The sequence below is a fragment of the Meriones unguiculatus genome, chromosome 15 (genome assembly GCF_030254825.1).
Source record: "Meriones unguiculatus strain TT.TT164.6M chromosome 15, Bangor_MerUng_6.1, whole genome shotgun sequence".
Taxonomy (NCBI): Eukaryota; Metazoa; Chordata; class Mammalia; order Rodentia; family Muridae; genus Meriones; species Meriones unguiculatus.
Window position 1 is genome coordinate 8,192,528 of NC_083362.1, and position 27,888 is coordinate 8,220,415.

The 27,888-nt window shown below is 47.8% G+C and overlaps 1 protein-coding gene across 4 annotated transcripts in view; it reads right to left on the bottom strand.

Moving 5' to 3' along the window:
- Smurf1 (SMAD specific E3 ubiquitin protein ligase 1) overlaps nt 1-25,548 on the bottom strand; it is a 95,327-nt gene extending 69,779 nt beyond the window's left edge. For all 4 annotated transcript variants that reach the window (XM_021648969.2, XM_021648968.2, XM_060368132.1 and 1 more), the window contains exon 1: nt 25,008-25,548. In XM_021648969.2, coding sequence (XP_021504644.2) covers nt 25,008-25,533 — 526 coding nt within the window. In that variant the 5' untranslated portion in view covers nt 25,534-25,548. The remainder of the gene's footprint in view (nt 1-25,007) is intronic.
- Nucleotides 25,549-27,888: the final 2,340 nt, after the last annotated feature.

Consider the following 27,888-nt stretch of genomic DNA (forward strand, 5'->3'; position numbering starts at 1 on the left):
ATTATCAATTAGTTGATCTATCCTGCTCCAAAGCACCTTCTTTTATGCAAGCTGTGTCTACAAGCCAGACCTCAGCAGAGAACCTGTAGAAGAGAAAAGAGAGTGAGGTGTCTGGCTGTTCTTAAACCTCCTCGCTCCACCCCCAGATTGCTGGGAAACGTTCCCAGACTGGGCTCCAGCTCTGGAGTGAAGCCGAACCCTTGTAAACAACAGCCCAGGAAATGCTTGGGGTCTCTGGCTACCACAAGAACTTCCTGTGCCCTGGCCAAAAAGTCACAGCCCCTATGCTGGGTGGGCGGCCATTTAACGTGTCCACTTATAATCCACCAACACTGTCGAGCAATCAGATCACGGCCCCACGTCCAAGAGGAGTGCCTAGACTCCTGGGTACCGCTGCTCAGACACAGCCCCAAGGGCTCTGGGGAATACTGCTGCTGGCAGACAGAGTCCCCACCTGGGGCCACTGTGCCGCTTCCTCACCATATCACACCTCCATGCTGTTAGCCATGAATGTCCTGGGACATACAAGAACCATAGTGACCTGCTTTTACTTTTCATTTGATTAGGGCTTTCTTGTTGTTGCTGTTTTTGGTGTTTTTTTTTTTGTTTGTTTTTTTTTTTTTGGTCAGGGTCTTGCTATATAGCCAGGCTGGTACCAAATCACAATCCTCCTGTCATAGTCCTCCAAATGCAGGAATTATAGGTGTGTGCAATCAGGCCTAGCTTAAGTCTTTAGAATTCTGGAAACATTAGTAGCCTTACCTATACACTACACACAGGTGAACTCAATCCCAGAAGCATGATTTCATGTCCCTTCTCTTGAGGCTCTTGGGACAGTTGGGTCCCATCCAAAACGGCTCTCGAATCCATCAAGTGCTCAGCTCAGAGAACTGGCCTATACCTTGTTCTCAAGTTTACAGGCTGGTAAAGCAGAGGTGCAGGCTGTTGTGTCTCAAGTTGATGACCAGCACTGAAGACTATATGGAAATAATGCGACGTTCTCCCAAGGAGAGGAGACAGTGACAAGACCCGAGGAAATGAACAGAGTCACAGCACAGGGTGGCTGAGCCACCAAGAACTCTCTGTCCCTGAAAAGTCACTGAAACTTCATTTTGGTTTTCTGACTGAGGCTCTGCTGTAACCCCGTCTGGCCTTGAGCCTGTTATATAGCAAAGATGATCTTAAATTCCTGACCCACTTGCCTCCACCTTCAAAGCACTAAGTATGGTTACAGGCACAATGGCACCATACATTTTTCTATTTTTTTCCAGCCCTGATATTTTTTTAATGGAATTGCAATTACTCAGTAACATTTCAAGAAACTAAGCAATAACTAATAAAAGCTTACTCTATTTTTAGTAAGTCATCAATAGGAGTGGACAGCCATATTGTAAATGGCAACAAAAATAAATAAACATTTGGTAAAAGTAGCACAATGTGGAAAGAACAAATATTTTCTCTCTCCTTGTTATACTATCACCCAGTACAGGGACAGACACTTCTTGGCCCATATATCACAGAATTTTCAAGCTCAATGACTGACTCTAAGGGTCTAATTTAAATAAAAAAGCATAGATGAGGGTTTGAAGATGGGGCTCAGTTAGTAAACCCTGAGTTCCATACCCAGCATCACAGAACAGAGCCCAAGCGTGGTGGTACATGCTCCTATTCCCAGAATTTACAAGGTGAAGGGAAGAAGAGCAGGTTCATGATTATCCTTAGCTACATAATGTATTCAAGGTCAAGGTTCACAATCTCTCCTCCAGTTTATAAAGTGAGAAGCCAAGCACACAGCACTTCTACTTGAACCCACTTACAAAAACACCTCAAGTAAAGCCTTGGCAAGGCCAGCTCCTGCTGGGAGCTCAACATCAGCTGAGTATTGGGTTTCCTCATTGGAGCTTTGCAATACTCGGATGAAGCAGGGATTGTCTGAGCTGAAAGATGAACCTCCCGGTTTGCCCAAGGCCACGGGTGTGGGTTAGAACTGGGCCACTGACTACATTGCCCTGCAAGTCTCTAAAATGGAGACCGGAATCCAACCTTCCTCCTGAGTTTACGGAAAGGAGGAAACTCAGTGAAAATGAATAGCATACTTCCTGCTTGGAAAACAACAAAAGCTTTAAAAATGGACATATCTGTTTCATTATCACATGGCCCAACCTTAGTGTACTCTCTCTAACATCTACCTTTTTTTGTTTAACGATGGGATCTGACCCAGGCTGGCCTTCAATTCTCTCTGTAGCCAAGGGTAATTCTCAACTTCTGATCCTCCTACCTCCAGCCTACTGAGTATGGCCATCCATCACCACACCTCTGGTTTATGTGCTACAGATGAACCCAAGGCTGCATTGACCTTCCAACAGGCATGTTCATGTCAGAATATGCTAAATCAGGGAGAGACAGATGACTCAGAGGCTAAGAGCACATACTGCTATTCTAAAAGATCCCAGTTTGGTTTCCAGTACCCACGTCAGGTGGTTCACAACTGCTTGTTAACTACAGCTCCAGGGAATCCAACGCCCTCTTCTGGCCTTCATGGACATTGTATTCAAATGCACATACCCATACAGAGATACAAATACATATAACTTTTCAAACAAAATACAAACTGACCTTGTTTCCATAAAAAAGAGGCCAGGAAAAAGAAGGCACTCCCCCCCCCCCCAAACAGTTATGTCCCATTAAAGCTAACCCTTGACAGTATCTTGTTCTAGAATATTTGGGGGGTGACTCCAAGGGCTGGGTGTGAAAGCTACCCAGCTCTAGCCTGAGTGAGCTGGTACAGACCTAAGGAAAGAGAAACAGAAAAGCATCTCCCCAGACGCTCCCCACGCTAAGCATGCAGGCCTGCACACTCTAGGCTTGACCAGCCTCCTCTGCAGCAAGAGTGCAAGTGGACCAGGCTCCGTGCCAAAAGGGGAGGGAAAGAAATCACCACACAAATACTAGCTTACCACCCACTGAATGAACCTCTGTTGGGATCCAATTAAGAGTTTGTAAGAAGGGTTTAAGAAAGCAAGGACAGCAAGCCAGCAGGACCGTCAAGGAAGGCCCTGCACTTAAGCCAGCTGCATTTCCACAGCCTTAACTTGGCTCTGGAGGAGGACACTGGGAGACCTGTTCCACACTTGTAAGAGTCAATCACTGAACCCCAAGCTAGGCTGACAGCCAGCAAGTCCCAGGGATACTGTATTTACATGCATTCCCGAAGTTCTCTTTGCACGGGTGCTGGGGACTCAAACCCCACCCTCACGCTAACATAGGAAGTGCCGTTCCCCAGCTCAGCCATCTCCCCAGCCCCAGGACTACCTTTTCTCCAGAGTTACAGTGACTCTGTCTGGGGCTTGCACAGAAAATGCTTACAGACACCTTTCAAGCTCCTCTAACTACAATGTTTTTTCAAGGGCCAAACAGAAACAGAAAGTTAACTTTGTAACAAAGTATAGAGATGGCAATTATGTTTCCCTTCTCCATCTTAGCCTCCATTATTGCACCCAGTCGGCTACTTGTCTGACAGACTAGTACATAGTTATTAAACAAATGTCTTTCAAAAGATTTAATTATAGTACTGGAGCGCTTGTTCAGTGATACATTCTGCTCTCCTCGAAGTTCTGAGCTTGACTCCTCACACCTCATGAGTGGCTCACAACTGCCTATAAACACCAGCTTCATGGGGAACGGAAACCTCTGACCTCTAGAGGCACCCGCACTTACATGCATGCACCCACATACATACACAGACTTAAAAATAACTTACAAATATTTTCTTTTTAATTATGTGTTTGTCTATGTGGCTATGCAGAGTCTATGGGCAGAGTCTATGGAGACCAGAAGAGGGTGTTGGATCTCCTGGCACTGGCACTATCTGTTGATTGTGAATTACCTAAGCGGGAAATGGAACTCCAGTCTCCTGGAAAAGCAGTGCTCTTAACCACTGCACCATCTCTCCAACCCCAACAAAAGTCTTTCAGAAGAAACTAAGTCATTTAGCTTTAACTTGGTGCCAACTTGGGAGTCCCTGTAAAACACCTAAGAGACTGTCAGCCTGCACTTACAGAAGCAAAGGAACATGACAAGTCCTACTTTGTGGAGGGGGTAATTTATTCCCTCATTAGACATCATTCTGTCATTAGGTTCCTTTCCAAGTAACAGAAGCAGCAGCCAGAGTGAGGACTCTGTGCATCCTGACTGACAGATGCAGCCAGGCCAAGGTTGGAACCCAGGTTACTTGCCTCTAGTGCTGAGGCCCACCTCCCAGCCACCCCATTTGCTAAAAGAATGAGCCCCTTCCTGCTCTAATCCTACGTCCTCCACCTCCTGCAATCCCACCTCCACCCCCGCTGCCTCCCATGTAGACACCCTTGTGCACAGTCCTTCTGCCCATCTAGGCCTTTCCCCTGTCCGTTCAGAGTCCCCTCCAGAGCAGCCAGACAGCTCAGACCCACCAACTGCTCCCTTCCAAGCCGACACTTTTTAATGCCTCACAGCATTCTATTCAGTATCTTCCACCTCGCTTCTGTGATGATCCTGGCAGAACACACAAGCCCTTCCCAATAACCTTTGTCCTGTGGGTCTAGCTTGCAAGAAGCACAGCCAGCTGACATGGCTTCCACATTTATTTTTCCTTAGAAATAATCTGACAACACCATATTCTCATTAAAAAAATATGTCCAAGAATGAAAACTTGTACCCCATTAAAATAATACTTATTTCTTCTTTATATATTTTTAGCAAGTAGGTAGGATTTTGTTTTTGTTTTTTGTTTTTTTACAAAGTAGCCTTTTGGGGGAAAGATTTTTATCTAGTGTTTGTTTAAAATTGTTACTCTTCAATTAGATGTTCCTTGTTCTTTAACGAACTATCAGATCATCTGAACTGGGTTCATTCAAAGTACCATGCATTTCACAGCTGTCAAAAAGGAACAGGCTGTATCAACTGGGAGGGGCTGAGAGGACAGGAACAAATTAATATAACATGGGTTGGTTCCCAGGCTAACACTGCCTTACCTATGCCCAGTACTAGCTGGCTAAGGATGAGGAGGAAGAAACACCCTTGGCTCCGGATAATCATTAAGGGGTTTAGGATGATGGAAACTCCACCATGACACACAGCTTCAGGGTACTCCATGACAGAGTGAGGTTGTCTAACATCTCAGTCCGAAAGAGGGACAAGCCACCTGTCACAGCTTGCTAGCCCCAAGCTAGTTCCAACAGTAAAGCAACCAGGAAATGGGAAAGAAGACATGGGTCTCACTGAGCCACCCAGGCAGACCCAGAAGCAGGAAAATGTACTTCTTTGTCTGGATTACCTGAACAGGCAAGTCCTCAGGTGATGGATATGTACCACACCTGTTTGCAAGGTCTGGGGATTGAAGCCAGGGTTTGTGCACGTCAAGCCAACACTCTGCAGCTGAGCTGCATGCCAGACCTTGGTACCCTTTTCTATCGCTGGAAGGCACTGTCTATTTAAAAACACTAACTACTATAAATTCTATGCTATGAGGCATACACTTCTGATTTTTTTTTCTTTTTCTAAGTAAAGCGCAGTCTATACTAGTGTAAGAACTGGTGAAGCCCTGACTCTCCCTGCTGGAGCTGAACCCACGGGGCAGCACTGGCAAAATCCTGCTTCCTGCAAAGCCTTCTGGGAGGCCTTACACCAGCTTCAGTCTGAGCCACACTGGTCCACAGGTGGTGACTAGGAAAAGATTCTAGCTGGTTAACTCTCCCCACTGGAGAATAACTTTCCTTTTATTTCAAATTAGTTGTAATTTTCTGTTCCTTCTCTAAAGTGAACTCTACTATTGATACTGTTTTGGTAATCCCTATACAAAATTCAGCAAGTACATCCTGCTGTGTTTTTTATTTGGTGGGGGCAGGGGGTACTTCTATTTCAGGGTGCATTAAGACATGAAACAAGATTGGTTTGGTTTTCTTTTGTTGTTTTGTTTTGGGACAAAGTCTCACGTAGCCCAGGCTGGCCTCAAGTTGCTATACAGCTGAGGATGGCCTTGATCTCTCCACACTAAGTGCTAGGGCCACCTACAGGAGACATAAGTCACCACATCAACTGAAATCATCTTTTAGAAAAGCATAATCAACTCCCTCAAATAATGTTCCAGTATGAGCTGAGCATGTCAGCACAGTCCTGCCAACCGCAAACTTAGGACCCTGAAGGGAACAGAGGATCAAGACTTCAAGGCCAGCCCAGGCTGCATAGTGAGATTCTGTTTAAAAAAAAAAAAAAAAGGTTTTAAGAATTCAAATACTTTCCATGCCAAATGTACTCAAGACAACAGCACCCAGCAAGGTATCTGCCCCTCTTGTGGTTGTCTTTAAAAGTAGAATTCAGCAATTAGGAGCCAATGCAGCAAGCTACAAATAATGCAGAAAGAGAGTAGTAGGTCAGGCCCCCAAACAACTTCCATGAATCACTGTGATACTAACACTGAGGGAAAAAAATTCTTTTAAGGTAGTGGGGCATGCCTTTTATCCCAGCACTCAGGCAGACAGGCAGATCTCTGTAAATTCCAGGCCACCCAGAACTACACAATGAAACCCTGACTAAAAGAGCTAGTTTTAGATAGGCCTCATCCACAGCCTCAACATACAATGCTCTTAAGAGAAATGGTGCCAGCTGGGCAGGAGTGGCACACTCCTTCAATCCCAGTTCTTAGGAGGCAAAGGCAGGTAGATTTCTGAGTTTGAGGCCAGCCTGTTCTACAAAGTGAATTCCAGGACAGCTAGGGCTACACAGGGAAATTCCGTCTTGAAAAACCATGCGCAGGGGGGTGGATTGGGGGGGGCAGTTACTGCCATCAAGGCCATGTGTCATCACATTGCTTCTTACCTTTTGAACATCACCTGCATTTACCATTACTATGTCCTCACAGCAACTCTCACACAACGTGGCTGCCTGGACAGTATGTGACTCTCCAACCCTGCAGCACACCGTCCAGGTTTAACTCAGAGTGGAAAGCCAACGGACACACTGCTTTCAAACACCAACACTGTTCTTCCAAAGCTGCATATGTCCGGATGTAGCTAAGGTGTTTTCCAGGGCAGGCTTTCTGCCAAGAACCCTGAATCATTAAAAAGGTGACGGGTATCAACACCCTCTCTCCCTCCTTCAGCTTCCAAACAGGTCTATCAACAATCGCTGCATCATTTCTGAAAACATGGCTTATATGAAAAGATGGCTCATACATATATTTTTCCCTAAACTAAAGTAAATGACATTCCCATGCCTATCTGCAGTGTCATCCAACCTAGTCACCTAAACCTAAGATAATTCAATGTGTTAATTTCCAATACTGCAGCTCACAAGACCAAACCCAATGTAAGTCTAGTACAAGAAAAAAGAAACCTCACTCACACTGTGTTATATTTAAACTGAGGACAGATGGCATTAATTTGTGATATGCAAACAATTTTTAGGACTTGAAGTCAGAGGAGCCACACACCATCTATCATCAATTCATAATTTGGAGTGTCTGAAATCTTCCAATGAATGGCGTGTTGTAATTACTGGGTTTCTTTTTTTGGTGGCACGCAAGGCAATGGTATGACTCTCAGGCAAAGTCATACTGGATTCCCTGAAATTAGATGAAAGGAACAGCACACGTATGGAGAACCGTCTAGGCACCAGCCAGCCTGAGTGGATGTCTCATTCATCTTAATACTCTCAATTGCTTCTAATTATTCCTCTCACACATCTATTTCTGTTTTTGTTTGTTTAATGCAGCCAAAGCCGCTGAGCATGATGGTACAAGCCGTTACTCCCAGAGAAAGGCAGGTGAATCTTTGTGAGTTACAAGCCAGAGTTTCTTAGCAAGACCCTGCTCCAAAACAAACAAACAAACAAACAAACAAACAAACACAGCCAAGGCAGTAAGGGTGGAGATGCACTGTCTAAAGTAGCACTTCTCGGCCTTAACGCTTCCAGCCTTTGTACAGCTCCTCCTGCTGTGGTGACCTCCAGCCCTAAAATTATTTTTGTTTCAACTGTAACTTTGCTACTGATATGAATCACAATGTAAATAAATATCTGTGGTTTCGATGGTCTTAGGTGACTTCTGTGAAAAGGTCATCCAGCCCCCCAAAGGGTCATGACACACAGGTTGAGAACCACTGTTCTAAAGGATCACGTGGAAGGAGAGAACTGACAAGCTGCCTACGACATCCATAGAGATGTGGTAGCATAGGCACACACATGCACGCACACACACACACAAAATCAATAAATAAATGCAACCAACACACCAAGAAAAAGCCAGGCATCTGCATCCTGGCTCTCTGCACTTGAGAGGCTGGGTAGCAGGACTGCCACAAGTTCAAGGCCAAATCTATAGAATGAGGCCCTGTCAAAAAGGACATTAATTGTCCTTTTTTTTCTTTTTCTTTGGTGTTTTGAGATAGCCTCACTATGTGGCTCTGGCTGTCCTGGAACTCACTATGTAAGCCAAACTAGTCTCCATTTCACAGAGATCTGTCTACCTTTGCCTCCTGAGGGCTGGTTTTAAAAGTGTGTGCCACCGCACTCAGCAACTCTATGTGCGCCTGTGCCACAGCATCTGTGTGTGGGTCAGAGGGCAACCTGCAGAAGTCAGTTCTCTCCTATGTGGGCCTGAGACTGAATTCAGGTTATCAGGCAGGGTTATAATCTTAAACAACAACAACCACAAAAACCCTATTATTTTTGCATAAAAACTAAATCAACTTTTTCTATACATGCTAAATTCTGCTTTGAACAATGATCATGTACCGTTCTGCTCTTTCACAGAAATGTCTAATTCTCTCTAAGAAACATCAAAATGCATTCCTACCATCTGTACCTGAATTCTGGGTAGTCCCAAATAAAGTATCACACAACCACTTGTTTTCAGAAAGGGTCTCTTATGTAGCCCATATTGGCCTCGAACTCAAGACCCTCCTGCCTTAGCCCTGTGAGAGCTGGGGTTCCAGCCATGCTCCACCATACCTGGCTTAATCCAGAAACACGCTATAGTCATGACACAAAGCTCATTCACACATACTATTCCTAACCCTTGGCAAAGATTCTTGGCACTTCTACAAACGCACGACTTTGGCTTCATTCACTACTAAAAAAAAAAAAAAAAAAAGCTGCTTCTTCTTCAGACCAGCACTAAATAGAGCCTTCGCTGTCCTTACAGCAGCACATGCAAAGCCAGTGTCACAAAGACACTACTTCAAGAGCACTGAACCCCAAGGCCCAGCAGTCATAAAGCCGACTGTCCGACTGTTAACTTTTTGTTGGATCTAAAGCTAGAAACCAACTTCCAGCAGCACCTTCGCTGTTTAGAAGTTACAAGAAGAGGTTTTTGTGTGTTTTGAGACAGGGTCAGTTGCCCAGGCTGATTTCAAACTCTGTAGGTAGCCAAATAGAGCCTTAAACTCCTGCTCTTCCTGACTCCACCTCCCAAAAAGGGGACTGCAGGCCTGTGCCACCACCCCTTGCTTATGTGGTGCTGTGGATGGTGTCTGTGCATGCTGGCAAGCACTCTACCACTGAACCCATAGCCTAGTCCCCAACTGACACCTCTGGGCACAAGAAGAGGTGGTCACTGAGAAATGGGGAGGAGCCAGGCCCTCCCAACCCACTGCAATTGCTTCAGGATGTTTTAATTAACTGACTGAAAGTCTCCCTGTTGAGCAGAGTTAAGCTAGGTTTTTCTACTACTTAAATCTAAAAGTACCCTGCTTTTGGAAAAAGAAACAAAACAAAAACGTTATCTTATAAATGAAAACCAGAACAAAAACAAACCTGGGCTGAAGAGTGGAGGCAAGGTGAGTACCAAAGACAGGCCTCTAACCCTGCCACAGAACGTAACTGTGGCTTGACATGGCCACCAACGTGAAGAGGAGTATTATGGGACACTGTAGGAAGCACACCAAGTGAGGCAGTGGTGTCCCGCCTGAGATATGCCTGCTTCTCACAGCAGTCAGCAAGGACCTAGGAGAAGAGTGAAGGGTGTCTTTGCTGGAAGAGGCACCTTCTGCCACAAAGGCAGGCTGGAGCTGAGAGTGAAGAACACAGAATGTACCGAGAGATCCTGTCTCAAAATACAAGATGACAGCGCCACAACACTCAAGATCATTCTCCGCCCCCACTGCGTGCATGCAAGCACACAGATGCGCACCTATACACAAAAGAATACATATCCACACATGCAAACGGGCACAGAATGGCCTCACAGGGTACTACCTGACGGAGGCAGCATAGCCAGGAGACACAGTAAACAGGGAGACAGGCAAGTGTGTGCACATGCCCTCAGGCACTAGGCAATGTGCGGTGCGGACACAGACAGAACAAAGAGAGCAGGGCCCTAGCTTCAGGGAACCTTCCGGAGCAGAGACAGAAAATACAATGGATTTGACGGCTATGTGGGTGACAGATGACAGACCAGCAAAAGATCCATAAACAAAAACAGCTGAAGGAGGCAGGGAGAGGGGAGCCACATGCCAGCCAGGGTCTCACTAGGGTAGTAACCATGAGGGACAAGAGAAGCCACGGGAAAGTGGAAAGGAGTGCAGTGAAGCCCATCCTCACACCAACCCCCAGAGACTTTCCTGTAAAAGCCCTAAAGCTGGAGCCAGCTTGCCACATTTCAGACCATGATGGGTGTGGACTAAAGAACTCTGCAGAGGCGGCTGCTGGATCACTGATTTTATTCCGAGTGTGAAGCCACTCAAGAACTTCAGAAGGAAATAGCATGATCGTGACCCATGCCACAAGAAACAGGTAACCACCAGTTGCTGGGAGGAGACTGAGTTATGAATTCACAGCTGAAGGAGCTGAGTGGCCGTGAAGTTAACTGTGGTGATAGCTCATCAAATCTGTACATGTGATGAAAGTCTCTGTCTCTCTCTCTCTGTCTCTCTCTCTGTCTCTCTCTCTGTCTCTCTCTCTCTCTCTCTCTCTCTCACACACACACACACACACACACACACACACACACACCAGGGTCTAACCTGGAAAATCCCAACAAGAACCACTGTACCAGAATGCACAGTTGGATTGTGCCCATGGTAACCACCAATCTCCTGGCTTTTATATGATGCTGTTATACATGAAAAATGAAGAAGAAAGATGTCTGGGTGCTTGCCCAGCATGCACGGTGCCCTAGGTTCCATCTCCAGCACTGGGTGTGATGGCATATGCCTATGATCCCAGCACTTGAAGGTAGAGGCAGGAGAATCAGGAGTTCCCAGGTCACCTCCAGCTACATCGTAAGTTTCAAGAGAGCGTGGTTAGGGGGAGATACAGTTCAGCAGATGAGGGCTTGTAAGATGGCTCAGTGGGTAAAGGCACTTGCCACCAAGACTCACAACCCACATGGTTGAAGAAGAAAAGCAATTTTCCCTCTGACCTCCACATGTATGCTGTGGTTATTTGCAGAACACAGATACACACACACACAAATAAAGTAATAAAATTTTGAAATTAAAAAATGAGTGAACCTGGGGGAAGGACACACAGGACTTCCTTGCAGTTTGTTCCAACCTCCTGTGAAACTATAATTAAATTAAAAATTAAGACTTTGAAAGAAGCCTCTTTCTAAAACTGCTATTTAAGGCTGAGCTCGGAGGCTGTTTAAGGTAGAGATCCAAGGGGGATTGAAAGTCACAGGAGAACTGCCAGATGATGATTCCAAGGCACATCTACTGAACGGGTTTTCACTGACACAGGCAGGAAGACCAGGGATGGCCAGCTGGAGCTCTCTCAGTGCATCGTGGGAGGGGGTCACCACACCAAGGAAATGTTTGGCAAGTTTTGTCTGAACATATGCTCACTGGATTCTTATCTAGCAACTCCCTGCCTAACAGAAATCCATAGATGCCCATCCAAAGATACCAGCGCCCCAACTAGAAAGCCAGTCACCTGCCAAGAGGTAAAGGAAAGCCTCTCCTGTGGTACAGTGATGTCACAGAGTAACGGGTGAAGAGGACAGACGATCCCAAGTGCACAGTGTGCACAAATCTCACAAACACACCCTGAAGAAGCCGTGACAAGACTACAGTGACAGCCATCAATATGGAGTTCAGAGCTAGGCTGCTTCTCCAGACAGCGATAATCAGCTGAGGAGACAGAAGCGGAAAAATACAGTATTGGAGCCATTGCAGCAAGTAGTAGCTCATGGCTTCCTTCCTTTCCTTCACTTGTTTAATAAACCCAACCACAATTTGGACTGCAGATTTCACTACAGTGTTTATTTTCTATTATGTCTATGCTTGAAAATAAGGATTTAAAACAAGTTTCTACACTACATGCAAGCCTTCTGTTTCTCCACTGAGACCCAGGCTTCTCTATTGCTGTTCACAATCTGAACTGAATTTTCCATGTGTGGGGTCTTCAATGGGGCCATTCAGCAGCCATTGGCTTTCACCCACAACATACCAAAAGCACACACAAAGTCAAGACAGATGAAAATGTGTACAAGCACCAGCTGGGTGGGGCTCTTGGGAAGGCAGAGCACCCTTGCATGAGAACCACTGATCTAGATGCTTGCTCACTGCACAGCCATGTTCAGACTGTAACGCACCAATACACACACACAGGGCTGGGAGCTGGCTCAATGGATAAAGCATGACAACAGTTCGGATTCCCAGAATTCACCGACATAGGTAGGCAGAAGTGGCTGTTGCCAATAATCCTGGTGCTTGGGAGGCCAAGACAGGGGATCCCTGGGCAAGCTGGCTAGCTGATGTTGGTGGGCTCTGGGTTCCGTGTAGGACTCTGACACAATACATGAAGGTAAAGAGACATGGAGAAGACCTACACACATACACACACACACACACACACAAATACATGCATACATAGACACATAAGCATACTACACACACTAAATAAATAAAATGCCCACATCAACACACACATACACACACACACAGGAGCTGCCCTTCAATGTACAGGGCCCAACTTGGAAGACTTCTGCACGCAGCGTCTACGTGGCACTCCCGAGTCTCAAAGGAAAGTGTTCAGTCTTGTTTCCTGGGTGTGGGAAGCACCATCCTACGCGACTGTCCTGGAGGTGGCTCTAACTTGTCTCTGGCCATTGCTAAGCCATCAGCCTTTGGAGAGTTCCACTTCACACTGACCAGGCCATTGACCAGCCTCAGCAGACCTGCTGTAGGAAGGGACAGAGGCCAAACCAGCCAGGAGATCAGGCGAAGTCAACAGCCAGTCTCCATCCGCTAAACCAGCAGGAACAAGACTGTTTATAACCTCCTTTTCCCCTCCTGGGTTTTGTTTTAAAATGTCTTACTATGTGGCCCAACTGGTCTGATCTGTGGTTCTCCTGCCTGTGTGTCTTGTGTGCTGGGATTACAGGCATGCACTGCCATACGCAGCTTTAACCACTGCAGGCATACTTTTTACCTACTTTATTGGGGCGTCTTATACCTCTACTTCCAAACCCCAACACTAGGTAGGAGAGAAAGGAGATTAGAAGGTAAAGGGAATGGAACGAAAACCTCTTTAGACTTAGTTCCTTGGGGCAATTCCAATCTTCATAGCCAGCATACCCGTAGTTCAGTTTACGGCAAATGCAGAAGCAGCAGGAACCAGCAGCAGCCTTCTTCCTCCTTGGACTCTTTCCTCTCAGTGCTCTGGCATTTATACCCTCTCAGAGTCTTCAGAATTAAACTATCTGTAGCTGGCAAAGATCACAACCCTCCCTGAGCCCACACCAGGCAGTCATAGTTAACAGCTATAGACAAACTAAAAGCAGCCCCATATCCCACACTTGGGATTAAAACAAAAACATATTTATATAACATAACTGAGTTTTTAAAGAAACCAAAACTTCTAATACAAACCACTCTGAGTATCTGACTCAGTGAGGGTAAGTTATATAGTAACTGATGGTTTTAGTGACAGGAGAGTATCTAAATAAAACAGGACAGGATGTGGCTGTGCAACCAAGAGATGATCAGACGTCAACCATGATGGGGGTGCAAGGAGAGGATACAATCCAGATAAACATAAGTGCCAGAGATAGAGGCTCCAGGGATAACTCAGCTACGAGGAACAATTTGGATTTTTTTTTATCTGAGCAACTGGGAAAATTTAATAAGGTAAGAATGCAGAAGAAGGCTTGATTCCCTTTGTGAGTAAAAAAAGACCTTTTGAGTGCAACAGATACAGCTTGATAGCAGAGTGCTTGCCTGGAATCCATCCCCCAGTGAGAGGCCAAGAGTGTGGCTCAGTGGTAGAGCACCTGCCTAGAATCCCCCAGTGAGGGGCTGGAGTGTGGCTCAGTGGTAGAGCATCTGCCTAGAATCTCCCAGTGAGGGGCTCAGTAGTAGACTGCTTATCTAACATGTATAAAGCTCTAGGTTAGATTCCAAACACAAAATAAATAAACAGGCAAATAAATAAATACCTTTAAGACAGGATTGTTAAGCGTAAAACGCCTAGTAGCAGTCACATGTAATGGCACACACCTGTAATCTAAGTACTCTGGTAGTTGAAGCAAGAGGACTTTAAATCCAAGGCCAGCCTAGTCTAAATAGTAAAGCTCTGTCCAAAACCAAAGAAACAAACAAACAAGTAACAAAAATCTACATCAAATTTCCAATCATACGTAAGTGCGGGGATGAAAACGGCCTTTTAAGCAAAACAAAGACTGTTTCAATTTATATGTATTGGGTTGGCAAGATGGCTCAGCCAATAAAGGCGCTTGCCACCAAACCTGACAGTGTGAGTTCAAGCTCCAGATTATACATGCTGGGAATAAAGAAGTGACACCCCTAGGTGTCCTTTGACCTCAACACACATGCCTGCAAGCACACAAACATACAAATATGAATAAGTGCAATAAATTTCTAAAGGTATGTTATCTTCCCTGAGACCTAAGAAGAGTTACACAGACGCCATAACTAAAGTGGCCCTTTTCCCATACAGGACCACTGATTATTCCGAGCAGAGCGCTCGGAGTATGCAGTTAAGTATGTCTCCTTGCGTTCTGCATCCTCGCAGAAGGCAGCTCCTTGCTTAGGATGAGAGAACACACTTTTCCTCTCTGGTACAATGTGTTACCAGAGAGCAAAATAACTCCTATGCTATTTTTTAACCTAGAAATAAAAGTGCACAGAGAAAAAAAGCTCTATAAAAGCTAGGCCTCATGTCCTGCCCCGGTGTCCTGCTGTCTATAGCTCCTAGAAGCTATGAGACACTGTGAAGTGGTGGAGCGAACCTGAAGTGTCCCCTGCAAATGCCAATTTGCAGTCTGTAACTGGACTGTAACAGACGCAAAAGTTCAACCAAGTGCAACTTTGGATTTTATCCCAAAGATCTAAGAAGTGAAAACAAATCCAGCTCTTCGTGGAAGCTGCCACATTCTCGGCTTTTATGGACTCAGTTATTAAAATATTCTTAGGCACTTCAAACAGTCAAATAAACAAAACCTCTTGACCAGCAAGACGGTGCAGTGGATAAAGACACCTGTTGTTAGGCCTAAGGCCGTGAGTTCAATCCCCAGGACCCACACGTGGAAAGAGAACTGACTCCCAAAGGTGTTCTCACCTCCACTCCACGTGCATCCATTCCCCCCACACCCTATATTTATGTCAAACAAACAAACAAACAAATTCTTCAAGTTCAGTGCAGGCATACACTGATTTATAAATACCGTTTAACACTTCACACCTTGCACCTGAGGTGACAATGCAGAGCATTTCAAAAAAAAAATAAGTCAGAGATATTACTGAATAAATAAATAAATGATAGAGGAGAATTCAGAATTAAGATCTCAGGTTCTCAAATCATTCATGAGCTACTTGAGCTGGGTCGGAGTCTGTAGAGAACAAATGAAATATACTCTAGCAAGCCAGAGCAAGGTCAGAGGTGGGCGCCTCAGTGTCAGAATAAATATTCAAAAGGAGAAGTTTATCCTAAGCAAAGGACAGGGGCTCCAAGCTCCCTGTTCTGCACAGCTGGTGAGGAAACATCCCAAAATGCAGGCATACTCTGGGATGCTGCTATAGCCAGGCATGGTGTCCTCAGGAGGCAGAGGCTGTGGGATCTCCATGAGTCTGAGGTCAGCTTTGTCTACAGAGTGAGTTCCAGGACAGCCAGAGCTACTCAATAAGACCCTAGCTCAAAGAAGAAAAAGAATGGGGGAATGCAGAGAAGGAAGGGAAAGGAGGGGAAGAGGACAGAGGAGGAAGATGAGAAAGAAGGAAGTGGAAGAGGATAGAAAATAGGTATAAGAGCAATAGAACAAAGTATCTTTTCATGGGTTGAAATCTACCTCCTTTGTCTTTCCCGTGGTCTGGCCACACATGTCCCCACATGGCTGTTCCTGCCCTTCGACTAACTTCTGAAATCACTTCACACACTAAGAAAACTAAGGCCACAAGTTCCTTTTCTATTTTGCATATTCACCTCAGTTTTCTTTTTCTTTTTTACGATGGAGAAACTATCCGCCCAGCTACTTTACTAACAGTCTTTACTACTTATAACTGATATTTAGATTTTAAAAAAAACATAAAACCATCATGCTTGTAAAATCCCAGCAGTGAGTGGAGGCAGGATGATCAAGAGTTCAAGGTCATCCTTGACTACATGACACTCTGTCTCCAAACACAACACATACGCAATCTACGAGTTACAGCTGTCTGACATCATTCTCCAGCTAACAACGTTAAATCATGATCACATCCACTACTGAACTAATTGGTCCTGATGATCTGTCGAAGGCTTCCTCACTACAGATGACGCTGGGGGCTAGGGAGATGGCTCAGTGAGCGAGAGTACCCGGTGTGCAAGCCTGAGAACCCGAGACAGACAAAATCGCTAGGCATGGCCACACAGGCACCTGTAACCTCAGGGCTGTGGAAGGTGAGGATGGGAGGACCAATGGCATTTGCAAGCAACCAGCCAAGCTCCTGGCTCAATGGGGAGACCTTGTCTCAAGAGCGTAAAGTAGACAGTGATAGAACAGGACACAATGTCCTCTGGCCATGCCATCACCCCTCCACTCTGTGTGTCTCTGTCTCTCTCCCCGTGCACGCTCATGCACACACACATAGCCATTTGGGCTCATTAGCACTATTGTGCCGGCAAACTTTCTGAATATATAGAAAAAGATTCAAATGTTCATTTCTGAGTATTATTTTCCATGTTTTCCGATCAGTTCTATAGAGTGTCTTCAATCTCAAAGTTCAGCATTACCTTTATCATCTATTTCAGTGTTTCTCAACTTGGGAATCAACTGACCCTTTCACAGAGGTCACATATCAGATATCCTGCACATCAGATACTTACATTATGATTCACAACAGTAGAAAACTTAAGAGTTATGAAGTAGCAATGAAAGTAATTTTATGATTGGGGGACCACAACATGACGAACTGTACCAAAGGATCCCAGCATTAGGAAGGTTGAGAACTGCTGGTCTATTTAGTCATGAAGGCATAAGAAATAACAGCTGGCTAAAGAGGCAGCTTAGAGGTGGCAGAGCACCTGCCTAGGTGGCCAAGGTCCTGGGTCCAACTCCAGCACTACAGAAAAATGAAAAGAGAACCAGGAGCACAGCTCATCTGGTAGCGGACCTGCCTCAAGCACATGAAGCCCAGGGTCCAATGCCCAGCTCTGGATAGAGCAAAATGGCAGCACGCGGCAGCAATCGGGGCCCTCGTGCAGGAAAGGAGAAGTGCCGAGCGGCTGAGAGTTTAGGGCAGTTCTCCACTGCATAATGAGTTTGGGCCAGTCAGAGAACTCTTTCCCTGCAGAGACAGAAACAAACATCCCCACCCCTGACAAACCAAAGCACAATTCCACCAAGGTCCAATTTGGGAATCAATGAATTTACTGGGCTTACCTCCAGAGCATGGGTGTGGGTTACTTACCCCCAAAGGTGACCCCAGAGCAGCCACACCACCAGTCTCACCCCAGATGGACACCCTCCTTCAGTTAGCCCTCCCCAGACTGCAGCACCATGTGCAATGAGGACAGAAGCAAGCTCCAAGGTTCAGGAGGGGGTGGCTGAGACCAGGTGAAGGTCCAGTGACCCTTCCCACACTCCTCTGGTGAGGGAAGGTCAACAGGCCAGGCCTGGTGGGCCCCTGGCAGCTAAGTCGCAGCTGCTCTGATGAAAATAAAAGCTGTCATGCTTGAAGGGTAATTGTTCCAACCTACTGGACTACTCGAGACAGGAAGGAAGGGAGGAAAGAAGGGGAGAGGAGGAGAGATGTAACAGCCGCCCATAGCCCTGTGTTTATACACTCACTACTTTAATACTATAAATAAACCATAACTATTCACTGAATTATTTAACCCACTCTGGTCAGGCTTTGAGTGGTATGAAAGGGGAGACAGCTCCCATCCCAGACATGAAAACACAAGTCATGAGAAAGACGCTAATTCTACACATCTCCCTCCATCACTGCAGTACTTCTGGGAAAACTGATTCACACCTGATTCCTACGTCAGTGAGTACAGCACCATAGAGGACCATTGCCGCCAGAGACGGAGTACAAAGGCATAGACAGACACTGGCTGCCAGCCCCAACCAAAACGACCCTAGGATGCAGGTAAGGCAGCGTCCAAGTTTGACTGGAGAGGTTAAAACATCTGAATTGCATCAGCCAGCAACCTGGGTTCCTGCCGGCCTGGTGATACTTGATGCAGCGACATTCCTCAGCCAATTAGAATTCCTTTCAGCTGCAGTGGAGGTGTGCCCGCAGCTGGAATTACAGACAGGGTGTAGCACCAGCTCCAGCGAACTTCCATTAATTAAGCCTTGTTTTAAAACAATAAACAGACCTCACCCACTTACCCACCCACCCTCATTAACCCAGTAATGTAGAAATGTTTCCCTTCATTTAAGTATCTAAATGGATAAGATCTGGTCTGGAGCAAAATAGCAATTCTAACATATGAGGAAGTAGATACCCCAATCTAAGGGGCTGCGCTTGGTCTGGTTTTTGAAGCTGATTCCTTCAGGCTCTCCTTTAAGCCCTGTAGTCAGGGAGAGAGCAACGGACATCGCTGGGGGTACAAGCAAGCGTAAGCTGTGCTTTCTCTAAATAAAACTCACCTACAAAAAAAAAAGAAAAAAAAAAACTGCAAAACCAACTAGCCAGTGTTTAAATGGTGTAGTGATGAAAAGTTTTGCTTAATATTTAAAATTCTACATTTTTTAAAAAGAATTCAACTTTAGCCTGGCAGAGGTGGCTAACACCTTTAATCCCAACAAAGGCAAGTGGATCTCTGAGTTTGAGGCCAGCCTGGTCAACAGAGAGAATTCTAGATCAGCCAGGGCTCCACGAGACTAACCTGTCTCAAAAAACTAAAATAAAATAAAATTTTAAAAATTTAAGTTTCAACATTGTTTTGAAATAACAAAAAATTTGACCCATGTATGAAAGGATCCTGAAAGTTAGGCTTTGTCAGCCAGAAAACCAAGAGTATTGTGAAGATTGATGTGTTTTGTTGGGGGTGGAGGCTGAGCCACATTTTGGCTATTTTAACTTTCAACTAGTGGCACAAGTGCGTTTCACACGTCAGCCGAGTCAGCTGATAGTTAACCAGTGACTTGTGCTAATGCTCAAACAGTACAGCGGTGGCGGTGCTCCTGTTCCGTCCTCAATGGACACGGAACACCCTCCAGGACTCCACTGAGCTCAGAACGTGAAAATTCCCACAAGTAAAATCCCATTGATATGTATGTCTGTCTTTTGTCTGTCTGTCTCTGTCTCTAACACACACACATATGAACTTAAAATTTCTAACTAAGGGCCCTGCCACCCCAGTGCTGGGCCGCAGGAGGGGGTAGGGTTGCAAACACGAGGGGATCCTGGGATGGCCGGCAAGTCCGGTGGACTCGGCATGATCCAGGTTCAGTGAGTGGAGACTGAAGAAAACAGACGTTAACTCCTGCCCTGTCCACACACGTACACGTTGTGTGCACACATACCACATGAGCCCACTCAGCAAGGGGAAAGACTGTAGTTTAATGTAGATTCACCGCTACTTAAAAACACAGAGAGAGGGCTGGAGAGGTGGCTCAGAGATAAGAACACTCACTGTTCTTCCAAAGGTCCTGAGTTCAATTCCCAACAACCACAGGGTGGCTCATAACCATCTATAGTAAGATCTGGTGTGCAGGCAGAATGTTGTATAAATAATAAATAAATCTTAAAAAAATATTTAAAAAACATACAGATAGAAATAAAGTCCATGAAAGGCTTCCTGTGTGCATAACTTTTCCTAAGTTTGAGGAGAACCCTGAGGAAAGGGCACTTGGATGTGAGGGTGGCAGCTATACATCATATGGTCTCTCCAGCTGTAAGACTGTCTCTCCTATTACAGCAGTTAAAATGCTGGTCCCTGGTTCTCTGCTGGAGCAAAGGGACAGTCACACCTCTAATGGTTCCCTTGCTCTTTCTTAACAGGCACTATGAATCTTTGGAAGAACTACTTTGAATCAGCTAGGCTACCAAACTTTGACAACCATGACTTGTACAACCATTCCACTTCAACTTGTATCACTCCAACGGTTCGAAGTCAGCAGGGCCTTGCTGCATACCTAAACCACCTTAAAAAACGGCCTCGAGGGTCCAAGACAGTAAGTTCCTTCCTCCCTCTACCTGCAACTGCAATTTCTCTTCATAGGACACAGTTCTGGCTCCATAAAGCAAGAAAACATAAAAAGGTACAAGTGGGTTCAAGGCAGAAAAACAGGACAGGAGAGTGGCCCAGTGGTTTGGGGACTTGTTGCTCTCGGCAGAGGCTCCAGGGTGGATTCCCGGAACCCCCATAGCAGCTCAAAACAGTTAACTCCAGCCCCAAGGGATTCCACACTCTATCAACCTTCAAGGGCTCTCAGTACACATACACACACAGGCAAAACACTCATACACATAAAATAACTACATCTAAAAAGAAAAAAAAATGTTTTAAAAAGAGAAAAAAACAGACCCAAAAAGTTGAGGCGTTCGAAACCTGAACAAGCTGGTCAGGGACAAATGTAAGTTTTCTGAAGAGCACCAGGACACCTCAGAGGCCAGACTCCATTTGTCCCAAGTCCTGAGTGAGCACGTGGGGTTCATTTATGGACCACACAAGAGCACAGTTCTCACAACTCCTGCTGAATTTGATAGACAAATTCCTGAAAAGGTTGTATTCTCCAGTGAATGCTAAGACATCTACAAGATAATGCTCTCTAACAAGATTACGAGATCTTGCACACCCTGATGACTCTAAACCTCAGGAAACACTAAATACCACAGACAGTCATTAAAATAATATTAATTCCAATACAGAAACTTGTTCTCTATAGCAGCTTTCCAAAGCACTTTGACTTATTACCCAACAATTTAAAGGGGATGGGGGACCATGGGAATAAAAATAAAGCATAAATGCAATTAATGCACCAAATTAAGGCTTGACACACATCAAACCAAAGAGCTACTTTTTGGCATGAATTTCTGAGTCTCAGGGTTGAGAAAAGAAAGCACACACACAGGTAACGTCAGATTCCATGGTGCGCATACAGATCAAAATGTACAGAACAGGGCTTTCTCGTTCAAAATGAGGAAACTGAGAGCCTGCAAGGTAATTAGTCGGCTGCACATCATGCAGCTTCCTAGCCTGACCCCTCCAAGTGGCAGGCTTTGACAGGCTCTGTTCCCCAAAGCCCAGGAACCGCAGACCCCAAAGCTCCCGTGCTTGCTAACCACTCCAGCGCCCGCCTCTGAGCTGCGTGACACTGTGCTTTTCAACTGCTACATTACAGCAGCCCTCTTCTTTCTTTTTTTTTTTTTTTAATTCTCTCTACGTATTCAGGTTTGTGTGTGTGTGCAGGTACACCCGTATATGTGTGTGTGTGTGCAGGCCAGAGGTCAACCTCAGGGGCTGTTCCTCAGGAGCCATATCACCTTGTTTTTGTTTCTTGAGATCCAGTCTCTTACCAGGACCCAATTAGGTGTCCCATGCCCAACTAGCCACACCCCACTTTTAAGTGGGTGCTGGGGTTCCACCTCGGGTCCTCATGCTTGCTGGGTAAGCACTTTCCTGACTGAGCCCTCTCTCCAGTGCCAATAGCTCTTATTAAAAAGTCATTCTTCCCCAAATACAAATATGTAAATAAATGCTGAGACTTTGTAACAGGATTTAACTTTAGCGATATTGCTACCCAACCATTCTTACTTCCTGTAGCAGCATAAAGATGAAGGCAAAACCTAGCTCATCTTTAATAAAACGGCTCGTTCCAAGATGTTCACACAATTGTCATCACACAAACACACAATCCACCAGCAATCCTACGATCACACTCACAGCTACTCTCAAACCAAGAATTAATAACATCCATCCCGTCCCCTGATCCTTCCCCATCATAGGCCACCCAAAAACTCTGTCTTCCAAGTCTTCAACACCAAAATTAACCCATGAAAGCCTCCTTTTTACCAGCTAACTAGGATCTGTTAATAGACACCTGCCACAGACTCCGTAATTAAGATTTCTAAGCCACTGATCTCATTTCTACTGAAGTCCCCAAGTCAGTTCCTTTAACAGGAAACCTAAAACACATCTGGAGTATAACTAAAATCAGAGCCCAGTATCAATGAACAAACTTCCACAAGAATGACTGTTAAAGAACCTAACTTCCTAAAAGTAGGCGCCAACACAGAGATCCATGCACTGTATCATCAAGTGAGCGTCCTCCAGTCACCTGCTGTTTGCCCAGAGGCAAAGATGGCCCACCAAGACCAGGGTCTGGGTTCTGGTTCAAAAATCATTATCTGATCTGACATCTTCAGAGAAAAAGTATCAAGTCTTTTCTTAAACAGAACACTCAGCAACTACAAACTTTCCACGTGTGGAAAAGGATAGTGCCATGAATTTCAACTACAAACTTTCCACGTGGGGAAAGGATACAGCCATGGCCACAGACCTTATCCAAAAGTTCAGTCTGAAAGGCCAGCAGAGCGCTTTAGTCCACACTTCTTGGAACAGAAAGATCCAGGGAAATCCCTGCAAGGCCCCAGACTTAACGCATTTCCTCTTCTGAGCCGGAAAGCCCCAAGGCCCTACGCCAACCTTGCTATCCAGCTTTAGGGTGGATTCAAATTGGTAAGGTCTGCAGGGAAAGGAAAGGGAGAAGGGAAGAGGACGCTGACAACAGTGATCCAGCCTCTGGACCCACAGAGAGGGGCGACTAGCTATGACAGCCAGCTTGCCTCTCGCCTCCGCACGCAAACTACCCTGTTGCTGTCAGACCCATGGCAAGCTTTATGCTAACTTTTGAAGGTGGCACTGCACAACACCTAGGGAACTCGAACACTCCTCTAAGACTCAGAGTGGAGCAAGGAGCCTGAACTGCAGAAACTGTCACAGCTCAGCCTAAATGGGAGGGGGGAATCGCGCCACAATGGGGACTCAAGAATGTGGAAATGAGGGGGGTTGTGGCAATGAAGGCATTGCAGAGGAGGTAGGAACCAAAGACTCTGGAGTACTAAGTGGCCTGGCCTCGGGGAGAACGGAAGTGGACTAGACTGGAGAGGTCTGGACCACTGATGAGGCGGGGGAAGTGAGAGCAAGACTGGGAGACAGACGTTTGGTCCCAGACAGGCTTAAGGAATTTGCAACCGAAGGGTGGAGGCTTTAAGACAGCAACGAGGGGCGGGGCTGAAAGATAAGTGAGGGCGGGATCATGCAGACGAAAGGGGCGAGGCTAAGGAGGGGGCAGCCAAGGGGTCCAAGCCAAGAGGGGAGAGGGGAGCTAGCTAGATGAAGATGGGGGTGGCGGGTGAGGAGGTGGGACAGCAGAGAGAAGCAAAGCAGACCAGTAGGGGGCTGATCCGAGGGTACTAGGAGGGAGAGGTGAGAAGGCAGAGGACAGGTCAGGGAACTGGGAGGGAAGAAAGAAGTAAGGGGAAGTGATGAGAGGCTAAAAGGGAATGAGAGAGGACAGGTGGGAGGGCAGTGAAGGGTGAAACTAAAGGGGGACAGCAGGTAGGAGGGTGGTGAAGGAGAAGAGATGAATGATGAAAATGTGAGGTGGAGGTGGAAAGAGCAAAAGGAGGTGCAGCGAGGGGGCGGGACCTCCATGAAGTTGAAAGTAGGTGTGGGGCTGAAGGAGCTAGGGACAAGGCCTGGAGAAGAACAGGGAAGGGGCAGGGGTGAGTCAAAGGGTTCCAGGGGCGGAGTCTAGAGAGGAGCACAAGGGGACCCCCGAGGGGGCGGGACTTATATGCTGTTGAGAGTAGGTGTGGGGCAGAAAGGAGAGCCAGGGTAGGGTCAGGAGAGGAGTAACTAGGGGCGGGACCTGATGCAGAAGGGTAAGGTTAGGCGTAGGGGGGACTGCGAGGGGGGGGGACAGAGAACAAGAGGGAGGAGCCAGGGGCGGGGCTTAGAGAGAAGCGGGGTCCATACTCAATTGTTGGTGGGTGTGAGCAGAGGTGAGTGAGGGGGGTTGGGAGACTGGGTGTAGGACCTGAGAAGAAGGAGCCAGAGGCGGGGCCTAGAGAGAATCAGCCAGAGGGGTGGAACCTGACAGAAGGATGAACAGCAGGCCAGGCTTGATGCAGAAAAAGCGAGCTGCCTGGACCTGCAGAGCAAGCAGAGGGCGGGGAATAATGCAGAGGGAGGAGCCAGGGGGCGGGGCGCCGAGGCTACTAAGTAGTCAGGGGGTGGAGCCTATAGAACAGTCGATAGCGGAACCTAGTTAGGAAAGGGGGCGAGTCTGCAGCTCGGCGGGGGCGTGGTTCGATGCGGAGGGGCGGGGCTGTCGCAGAGAAGGCGGGGCCTAACGTGTCGGGGGCGGGGCCTGATGCAAAGGGAGGGGACAGCGCGGCGGGGGCGGCGCCTGCAGAGCTACCGGGGGGCGGGGCCGGGAGCGCGAGCTAGGGGCGCACGCCGTGGGGGGTGCAGCGGTCCCGGGACAACGGCCGGTGCGGACGGGGCGGGGCGGGAGTCCGCGGGGTCCCTGGGGCCGCCTGGGGGCGCGAGGGCCGCGGCCCTGTAGTGCCTACCTGTCAGACGGATCTTGATGCTGGAGCCGTTCCTGCGCGTCCCGGGGTTCGACATCTCCCGCCAGCGGCCGGCCGGCCTCGGATCCAGAGCCGCCGCCCCCCAGCCCGGCCCGGCCCGGCCCCGCCGCCGCCTCAAGGTTACGGCCACGGGCTGGGCGCCGGGGTCCGAGCCGGGACGCCGAGTGCGCGGCGCAGGCGTCGGGACGGAGGCCGCGGGCTGGAGACGCAGGACCGAGCGCTCGGCCGCGCCGCCGCCCGGAGCCGCCCCTGGCCGGCCCAGCCCGGAGCCGCCGCGCTCGCAGACGGACGCCCGCCGCCCTCGCTGCTTCCGCCGCCGCCTCCCGAGGTGCGCGCGCCCGCCGCCGTGCCGGCCCGGCCCTGCGCGGCCTCGAGCTTGCGTGCGTGCGTGCGTGCGCGCGCCCGGGGAGCACGGCGCTACGCCGACCGCGCTCGGCCTGGGCGCGCACGCGAGGGTCCGGGGAGCTACGGGGCTCCTGCGGCCGGCGGGGAGCCTTGAAACGGACATTTCGCCCCCTTCCCTCGCTCTCCTTCGCGTCGCAGTCGGAGCTGATTCTTAGCCACAATCTCGGAACGAACAGATTTGCTAAGCGAGACGTTTCGGGGAACCGAATTGCTTTTCTAGTTTCGGACTTTTCAAGGCTCCTGATGGAAACCAGGGTGTTGCATGAAACCCTCAGGCACCTTGCGCGCGTGCGCGCACGGGCACGCGGTATCATTTTTGAGGCAGTGGCGTTTAGATCCTGCAAGTTCTGAGGGAAGACTTCCCGCAATGAGCGAGTGTCGGGTGTGCCCTGTGCAACTGGTGTAGTCCACTGACAAAGTGGCTAGACTCGCAGGACGTGCGGCATAGGACAAGCTAAACCGGAGGAAGGATGTAAATGGAGAGGTGGTGGCTTTGCAGTTAGGGACCTGCATGCAGTTGAACTAACCCAGAAAAGGAAGCAGTCGGGTTTGCGATTCCCTGCCTTCCGACGAGCTCTCGCCCATGCACAGAGCGCTGGTCAGGTAAAAAGTGAAAGCCATGCTTTCCCCAGCAAGCAAACCCATCTCTACGGTAACACATTCTAGAGAGGAGATAAAACGTTCTTGAAAAGGCCGGGTAAATTTACCAAACTCTTTTCTGACCCGAATCTAATTCATTTCTCGGAGAGAGTCTTGCGGTGGCTTTATGTGGCTTAGCCTGGCTACTTGACCATTCTCTTTGGGGACAGGGGCTCATCTGTAGCTCAGGCTGGCCTCGAACCTGCGGTTCCCCTTGCCTCCGCCTCCTGAGATCAGGGATTACAGGCCTGTACCTCAGCCCACCTGGCTCTGTCCTAGGTAGTTTGGTTTCTATGATCCTGTGCAGCCCAGACTTTTGATATCGGTAGGAAAATATCTTAAGAATAGGATCAGTGTATAGGCAAACAGTTAATCCAGACTCTGGCGCTGTCTCCATTTCTAAGCACCGAGAGCAACACGAGTCTTCGGTGGGGGTCGGGAGGATGGCTCCATTGGCAAGGTGTTCGCTGTGCAAGCATGAGAGCCTGAGTTTTATGGGGCTTTGAGATTTCTTGTATCTATGTACGAGTCTTTTGCTTTTTTGCGTGCGTGTTTGTAGCCGTGCATCAGGTGCTGAGTCTGGAACAGGTGGTTGTGAGCCACCCTGTGGGTGCTGAGAACTGAACTCAGGTCCTCTGGAAGAGCAACAAGCGCTCTAACTGCTCAGCATCTCTCCGTCCCCAAGGACCAGGTGTGCTGGTGAGCTTGAGTGATCCCAGCCCTGGAGAGGCAAAGACAGGAGGATCCCTGGGGCTTACAGGCCAGAGCCTGGCTGTTGTGGAGCACTGTGCCAGCCTATGCCAGCGAGGACTATGTCTTGAGGAAAGGGGGAGGAGGGGAGAAGCTGTTGAGCAAAACTGAGGTTCGTCCCCTCACACACACACACACACAAACCTCAATTTCTTTCTCTCTAGCTCCCCTCCTCACAAGCCTCCCTCTTTTCCTCTTGGTGGCTCTCTCTCCCTTCCCAACCCCCCTGTACCTCTCCTGTCCTCCTTGCCTCTGTCACTCTCTTTTTCCTCTGCTCTTTTCCTTTCTTTATCCCTTCCCCTCCTCCCTGTGCACCTCCCTCCCTTCTCAGCCTTTCCCCTCGCCCACAACACCTTTCTCCCCCTCTCAGCTCCCAGAAGCTTTTTCTTCCTCCAGGGCCCATCCCCCTGCAGTCCCTCCCCTGGGTTTCCTCACCCAGGAATCTTGGATTGCTGCACCACCTTGTTTTCTTACCTGCCTAGACGTCTGGACCCTCCTTTGCCCGAGTATCCCAACCCCTGAGTCACAAGCTTGCCTCCTGGAGGCTACTGAAAGTCATTTCCTCTGCCCATTAACTCAGAGCCAGCGCTGCCTTCCGTAGAGAAGTATTCTGCCCTGCCCTGCGGAGGACTGTCCTCCATGGAAGCTAGTAAACATCTTTGTCGTGCGTGTGTCTCTGTGTGCTGCTGCATGAACACGTCTGTACACACCTGGAGGACACAGTCAGACAGACATTGACTGGGTGAGTCCCAGTCGCTCCCTAGCCGGACTCTGAGACCGCCTCTCACTGAACCTGGAACCTAGTGATTCACCCGGCCTGGCTGGCAGCAAGCCCCAAACATCCTTATCTCTACTCTGCCAATCCTGGGATTACAGGTGTGGGGTGCCACGCCCAGTGTTGACTGCAGGTGCTTGGAATCCAGCTCCGATCCTCAGAGTTGCAAGGCAAGCAGTATATTGACTGAAGTATTTCCCCAGCTCTTTGTTGTTGTTTGAGACAAAGATCTCGTATAGCCAGACTGGTGCAGAACTCAGTATGTAGCTGAGGATGACCCTAAACTATTAATCC